The sequence below is a fragment of the Gambusia affinis genome, linkage group LG07 (genome assembly GCF_019740435.1).
Source record: "Gambusia affinis linkage group LG07, SWU_Gaff_1.0, whole genome shotgun sequence".
NCBI classification, from domain to species: domain Eukaryota; kingdom Metazoa; phylum Chordata; class Actinopteri; order Cyprinodontiformes; family Poeciliidae; genus Gambusia; species Gambusia affinis.
In genome coordinates, this window is record NC_057874.1 from 25,954,118 (window position 1) to 25,961,971 (window position 7,854).

General features: G+C 34.0%; 1 protein-coding gene across 1 annotated transcript; it reads left to right on the forward strand.

The window, feature by feature from the left end:
• Positions 1–1,563: 1,563 nt before the first annotated feature.
• Positions 1,564–7,577, forward strand: LOC122833474 (protein phosphatase 1 regulatory subunit 12B-like). The gene is made up of 7 exons (XM_044121051.1): positions 1,564–1,834; positions 4,025–4,041; positions 4,143–4,281; positions 5,222–5,323; positions 5,446–5,496; positions 5,569–5,619; positions 7,316–7,577. The coding sequence occupies exons 1-7, from the start codon at positions 1,733–1,735 to the stop codon at positions 7,400–7,402; spliced, it is 549 nt and encodes a 182-aa protein (XP_043976986.1). The 5' UTR covers positions 1,564–1,732; the 3' UTR covers positions 7,403–7,577.
• Positions 7,578–7,854: the final 277 nt, after the last annotated feature.

Genomic DNA, 7,854 nt, shown 5'->3' on the forward strand with positions numbered 1-7,854 from the left:
CAGAACTCACCATCTATGTTTTGAACAATACAAACTCTATTGTTTGTGAAATTCTTTAATACATTATGTGGAAAGAAAGTAAAATCTGAACATTAATGAGCTCAACAATTTTGCAATTGCTATTTTAATTGGAAATAGCAATTTTCTACTAAAATTCTATTTGCATGACAAATGGAAGGTTTTCAAGACATGTAGCATTTGATCACAGAAAAAAATTTGCTCCTATTTTTACTATTAATAAACGTGTCATCAAGTCGGTGTGTGTGTGTGCGTGTGTGTGTGTGTGTGTAGCAGGGCAGGGGGAGGTGTTCACCCCACAAAACCTGTAGGCATACTTTTAAATTGCCTTTTTAGTTTTTGTTGTAAGTACTTTTGAAACCAGCAGATGGTGCTTTCTTGCTGAGCTGTAAAGATGAAGAACACTACACAAATATGAAACTCCACTTGAGAATTTGAGAAGGGAAAGACAAAGAGACATTTTTATCTCTCAGTTTATTGGTAAATAAGATAATGTTAATTTTGGGCTAAATGCAATGTTGCCCTTCCTTTTATGTGTACCTAAACTGCCAGAAAAAAAATGTTCAGGGCCTATGCCAAATCTAGACTCTTTCTACTTTTGTCTTGGTACAGTATTCAAACTCTTTGAAGAAACTCCTTTCACATTACAATTTTATAGTTTACTGCATTACACAGATATTAGGTAAAAAACAAACAAAACTAAAGCAGAATAATGGTAGTATACTTAACTATAGCAGTGAAATAAAGGTTATGTGAGACGTGGCTTACAGATAGATATCTGAAAATGATTCTATGGATTTTTAATTAACATTACCTTTCTGATACACATTAAAAAATCATTGCAGATAGCTGTCTTCAAAAGTTACCTAATTAGAGTCTGTCTGTGTGTAATTTAATCTCATTATAAATCCACTTGAAATTGAAGGTCTCAGAGGTTTTTAGAGAACATTAGTAAACAAATAGCATAATTAAGATCAAGGAACACAGCAAGAGAGGGCAGCAAAGAAACTGTGGACATGCTTAAAATAGTGTTGGGTTATAAAACAATATCTCAACAAGCATTTAACATCTGACAGAGCTCAATCCATAATCTGGAAATCAAACTAAGATTCTGTAGATCAAACTAGGATATTACAGATCTACAAAGACATGCCAGTAGGGCTGAATAATGTGGCTGAAAAACTTGTCACATTTCAAGCGTTTTAGGTCTGTTGATATTGTTTAGTTTTTTCTTTTAAATATTTGAAATACTACCATGCTGGTGACATGACCTTTCCTGTTTTATCCATTCCTCTCAAGATGTTGAACACTCAACAGTCTTTCTTTTTAATCATTATTATTCATAAACATTGTAAACATTTGAATCACTTACTTCTGTAAAATATGTCACTTCACATCAGAAATGTTACAAACTTAATTTAAATCCATGTGTACACACATATAAACACATCCTACAGTCCACAGCCCGCCTACTCCTTCCACTCCCCCACATTCTCAAACTTGTGTTCTTTCACTCTCATCTGATATGTGTTTCCATCTCATGAAGATCACACTGGCCTTCTTCAAACTGAGACTGTCTCACCTGAATCCCATCTCGGACAGGGTGCTTTTTATAACTTGTAATATATATATTTTTTTCTTTGTTTTGGAATTTGGTACCAGAGTACAACTGTATGCAGTGGTGGTACAACTGTATCCCAGCAGTGCAAGAACAATGTCATCTCTACTTTCTCAAAACAAAGATGAGCCGTTCATCAGAAAATCGTTGTCTGACTCTTGTCCAGCTTCATCTGCTGCCAACACCAGAAGCCTGAGGGTAAGGCCTGATTTTCTTTTTATCTTCTCTTTGTGTTGTTAGAGAATATGCCCAAGTATATTTCATGCCAAAAGAAACACCATAATAAAATGTTATGTGTTCTGACAACGTGAGCTATGAGCTCATTCAGTTTAAGTATAATACACTAATGCTGTATTCATGTTATGTTGCTGTTGAAGAAAATATGTTTATGTTTTATGGTGCAGTAGTTACTAAGTGAAAATTTGTCAGAAACATGTCTGTTTTGGTTTGACTATGCATATGTATATATTTGATCTTATATATTTGTGGAAAACTTACTTATGGCATAAGGCAGGGATGCAGAAAATACCAGCATGTGAGGAAAAGCTATATAGGAGAAATGTAGACTGTAAAGAAGAGTGTAAAGAAATGACTTGTTCAGAGACCACAATCAAAAGAAAAAGAACAGTTTGGTTTGGAAGATTGTGATGGTGGGAACTCAAAGTATTTATAGATGTTTATGTCTCAGCTAATCCTAAGGGAAGCTAATATTTTCCACTCGTCAGCAGGAATAAAAAAATCTCTCAAGGGATGTGGGGGCACTGGAGGAAGACTCAGAGACAGGAAAAATACATTTAAGCCTGAATAATTGAATAATTAATTGGACAAACTTGATAGTATTTGTTTACATGATGTCACATTGTTTAAACCAACATGCTTGAGTCTATGATTAATAACTTTTGACCAAGTATAGTCACATGTTGTGAGACATCCTTTCAGGGGTTTATTTCAGGGTCTGGTGAAGATCCAGAGGTTCTTTAAATGTCTGAACAAAGACACTGCAGTGTTTACACAAAGTGTCTGTAACACAAAGTCTTGGCTCTTCTTTCTATTTTAGACTTACAGTTAATTGTGTTTGACATAAATTTCTTAGAGGACAAATCTATGGTCTGTTTTTATATTGAGGCATTTGGTGTGCTTTAAAATAGAAGAGTGCATAAGTAAACAGTCAGAAGTTATCTTTTTTGATATTACGTCTTCACATGAAAACATAACTTAAATGTTAGCTTTTGTAATTCAAAATGACATTTGTAAGTATCTGTAAAAAGTCATGTGGAGTATGTCAGATTATGTTTCTGATACAATAATTAATATGATGGGGCATTCAAGGATTAATAGTTTTTTATGCTTGTAAAGTAACACATCTACAATAGTTGAATCCTTATGTCATCAACCTAACAGCGTTCTGATGCTGAAGGTTGTGCAATTATTACTTTAAGCTGTGCATTTGAGCAAGAGGTTATCTTAACCATGGGCTGACAATGTAGCACTTACGTCTTATGGTAGATGTTATTCACTAGTATGACAATCATATACAAACAGTGAAAGTTACTGAACACACAACAAAAATGATCAGGTAAATAGCTAAAAAAAAAACATTGTCAGCCTTCTATCTAAGCTCACCTTAGATATAGCAGTGAAATAAATGTGCTACACTTGTACAACACCACATGAGAAATGAAAAGGAGATTAATCCCTTGTATAAAGTTTACTGACATGTTTATTAGTTGGGTTTTTTTGTATAGCAACCCATTTGATTTATGTAATAAATACTGTTTGCACTACATTTTTTTATATGTTTCATGCATTTATGTCTCTGGATTACAATAAATCCAGCACAAAGGACTTTTTTTCCTTTTGTTTTTCTTCTTTTCTTCTTTACAATATTTGTAAGAAACCCACTACCACTTTAATGGTTGGCATTTTAACCAATTTAAATGTTGTTACTGCTTTGACAAAGATTTTTGCTTGAAATTTTCTGAGGACATAGACCACACAACCTTTCCTTACTAAGCAGGCAAAAGTGAACAAAATGTGAGCGTCCCTGCCAGAGTTATTACCTTTTTTGGATATGTTTAGTTATCTCTGCTTGTGAGCTTATTTAAGGGATCATTTCCTCTCTCCTCCTTTAACTTGCTTTGGTATGTCTGACTGTCATAAAGTGTTCCATGGAACACATTAAAATGGCTCACATTATTGTGTAAAATGACATTACTGCAAGTAAAAATGTAAGCAGAAATGAAGTACATGTTAATTTATTGATAAAATTAAAAATGTTACTTTGGTTAAAAAGGGTGAGGCTAGGTTGACCTTCACTACAGCAAGAATGCATATATTTTGTTTAAATAAAAGCTAAATATATTCTAAAACCTACTTTCTCTCTTATAGCATGAAAGGCTGTCTAGGTAAGTTTTCTATGACTTTGGATACTGAAACACAAAAAAAATCTATATGTTTCAATTGCTAAAATGTGAGAGTAACTGATAATGAGAGGTTATGTCTTTAGATTAGACTCCTCTAGCTCATCTGACGTCTCCAATGACACATCAACAAACCATGCAGAGTCCTACTTTTTACGAAGGGAGAACAGACTGTCTGCAAAGAAGAAGGCAGAAGAAGAGAAGATGAACAGTGACTATAAAAAGGCAAATGATGTGATTTAATTGTTGAACTTTTCACTTGGAGTTGTTGTTCTACAGTAATGATGAAAGAAGTAAACCTTGTCTCAATTCTCTTGTGTTAACACAAGTAATCTATATTATATAACATATAATTGCATGATATATTAAGCTTATGTAAAGATTTGACCTCAAAACCTCACATCACAGATACCACCAATTCTGTGGTGGTATTTATGATACCACCACAGAATTGGTGGTATCACAGTTCTGTGGAGCAAGAAGAAGAAGCAAAAAGGAACCCAAAATCCTTACCCGTAGGTGAAATTTAGTATATGGTATAGAGTGCCTACTCAGCAAAATAAAATTGGCTTTCATCCAGGTTTACCCATACACACAGAGCAAATATTCTTTTCCTACAAGTTAATGTTGAAAGGAGAAATTAAAAAACGAAAAATGCAGTAATGCCAATAGTGAATAATTTCTTAGTAATTTTGCACAAAATCCTAACATGTTACATGCTTTTAAATAAGTCAATCTAAATTGAACACACAGTTGTACTTCAATACAAAAATTTATTGAAGTACAGTACATAATTGCATTGAAGTACAATTTTAACTTCAATGCAAGTTAAAATTGCATTAAAGTTGCAATGCAATTTCAATGCCTTGCAAAATCATTAAATATACAGCATTTAATGATTATATATAATCATCATGATTATTTATATGATTACATGTAATCATTAAATATATTATTTACATATGAAGAAATTAAGCTACCACAGACTCCACATTTAATTTAGTGGTTTTGTTATACCAGTGATCAATATGTATTTAATTGAAGTTTATATAATCTTGTCATTGTATGCATTTATTTAACCTTGCTCCATTTTGTTTTATTTGTTTCAATTTCCTGCGCTGTGAAAATGAATATGTGGAGAACCAAACATATGTGATTTTTACAGATGTATGAAAAGGCACTGGCAACAAATCAAAGGCTCAAGTCCCGACTAGAGACCAGCAAACAAGACCTGGCTGCAGTTCAGGACCAGCTGCACACTGCACAGGTGTGCAAATTTAATAATAATAATAATAATAATAATAATAATAATAATAATAATAATAATAATAATAATAATAATAATAATAATAATAATAATAATAATAATAATAATTTCCACTCAAACAGAAGGGAAAACCAGATGAGTGTACTTCAAAAATGCTCGAAGCAGAGAAAAAGGTACACATTCAATCTGATTTTGTAAGTTTTAATGAAACTACTCCACTCATGTTTAATACATTATCTTTCCAGGAAAGTTGGAGCCTTAAAAAGAGGATATCAGATATGGAAGAACAATTAAAGGTAATTTTTTTCATTTCATAAGGGTATTAATATTCCTACCCTGAGTGTTATTAAGCACACACAAACTGTGTGAATGTTTGTGAGACATTGTGTTGATGATGGTTTTAGCTGGTATCACTAGTCACCATTCTGTTGTTGGCTTTGGAAGCTCTGAGTACATCAACACTACAGCCATAGTGAACAGCAATTGTTTGCTGTCAAATGACAATAGTCTGCTCTGTGCTGCCCACCAAGATTCCAACAAGAGCTTTTTGTTTTCTGTCAATGAATTGCCTTAACAAATATGGGATACTAGTCTGAAAATAAACCCTGACACTAAAGACACCATGAATGTGGATTAGTGTGTGTTTCTGTGTGTACATGGATGATTGTTTGACTGACTACATTTGACCAGCTCTGACAGAATAGAGACAGAAACAAAACTACATTTCAAAAATGAAGTTTGCAGCATTGTGATACTTTCTGATCCATTTGGTGTTGAGTCATAGATATTGATATGTTAACTATAGTGACTATGAACTATTTGATGTGTGATTTCACTTAACATGCATTTAGTTTTAAATTAATCTAAGTAGTAAAATACTATTGATTATGTGGATGTGGGGTTTAACTAAATCAACAATACTAATTTGGAGTACCAACTTTTTTCGTCATGGTTAAAGCCACCAAAAGTTAGTTTTGATCAAACTGCTTAAAAAAGTAATTTAGGGTTTATTCACACAAGTCTGTTGGTCCACTTGTTTGGTGCTGACCAAAAATTGACTTTTTTGTTTTGTGCTGTTCATTTCACATTGTACTTTTTCTGTAAATGGACTTTAATTCATAAGCCAAACCATGTGGGTGATGATCACTACTCCCATTAGACAGAAAGGATGGAGGGCAGGACAAAGCACAGCCCCCGAAAAAATAAACTTTGGAAGTCCTGTGTGCTGCGTTTCTGTTGTGCATATTTGTGCTGTGGATGAAAATTTAATACTGCTTTGAACGTTGAGAGCAGCTCATACAACACAGGTTCCACAACATGATTTTCTAATTTTGGAATGGCATCAGCAAATACTGCTGAAAGCTGAATGAGACCAGATGCTCTGTGCCTCCTGACCCACAACATGCTGAAAGCAGCATTGCTAAGCAGAAAACAGCAAATTAGTTACAATTTCAGTACATGCAGAAGTAGCGTTAGCAATACTGAAGGCCTCATTTTAATTATAATGCAAAGGAGTTGTGACTCATGAAGTTCAAATAGATGTTTATTTCCTGTAGTTGGTTTGGATCAAGGCCAGTATTTATTCACACCAGAAGCAAACCGTATCTGAATTTTGTTGGAAGCACACAGAGACCACCTCAAAAAGTGAGTCTTAGGTTGTTTGCTCCACACCAGGGTTCACTTGAGTGTATTCACACCTGCATGAAATGTCTGGACCAACAGAGGAAACAAACTCTGGTTCATCTAAAGAAGCTCAAATATATTATGTGTGAAGACCCCTGTGCAAAGTTATCTTTACATAACCTTCATCATAACTACTGTAAATATTCATCCATCTAGTAGACCCACTTAACCTAGCAGGATCATGGAGAGAGCTGGTTCCAGTCCTCGGGAGTCATTAGAGAAGACACTCTGGAAATGTAACCAGTCTTCCGATTAGTTTAAATCTGAACCTTATGATTGTTTATGCTTCTCTGTGCTTTTTGTCTTCAGGTGAAAGCTGAGCTGAAGCTAGAGAACCAGAGGCTGAAGGATGAGAATGGGGCTTTAATCCGTGTCATTACTAAACTCTCCAAGTAAAACAGGAAGCAGGAGGGGGAGAGGAAGGGGGCACACATAAAAAGCTATTTTTAAATCCAGTAAAGGAATAAACTGACCTCTGAAATAACGTCTGAAAGGACTGTGGTCCTGCTGATGTTCTCTAAACGTAAGGTTTCTTGTACATTTTTGTTGTGTAAAATATTAATAAAAGGTGTCTACAAAAGGCTGTTGTTCTGGTTTTGTATAATTTCTTCAGTGACTTAAAATCAAATTGTAGATCTTCATACTGCTTCTTATTTAGAATAGCAACACTTTTGGACACTCAAAGTGTATTCAGTATTTTCTTTACAGCTAAAAAAATAAATACATAACAGTGGAAATCTTGGTCCCTTCAGATAAATACTAGCTAGAGAACTTATTGATGGAAAATAAATTTAAAGCACATGTTTTTGTGTTTGAGCAATTTGTGCAAATTAGCATATTATGGCTAG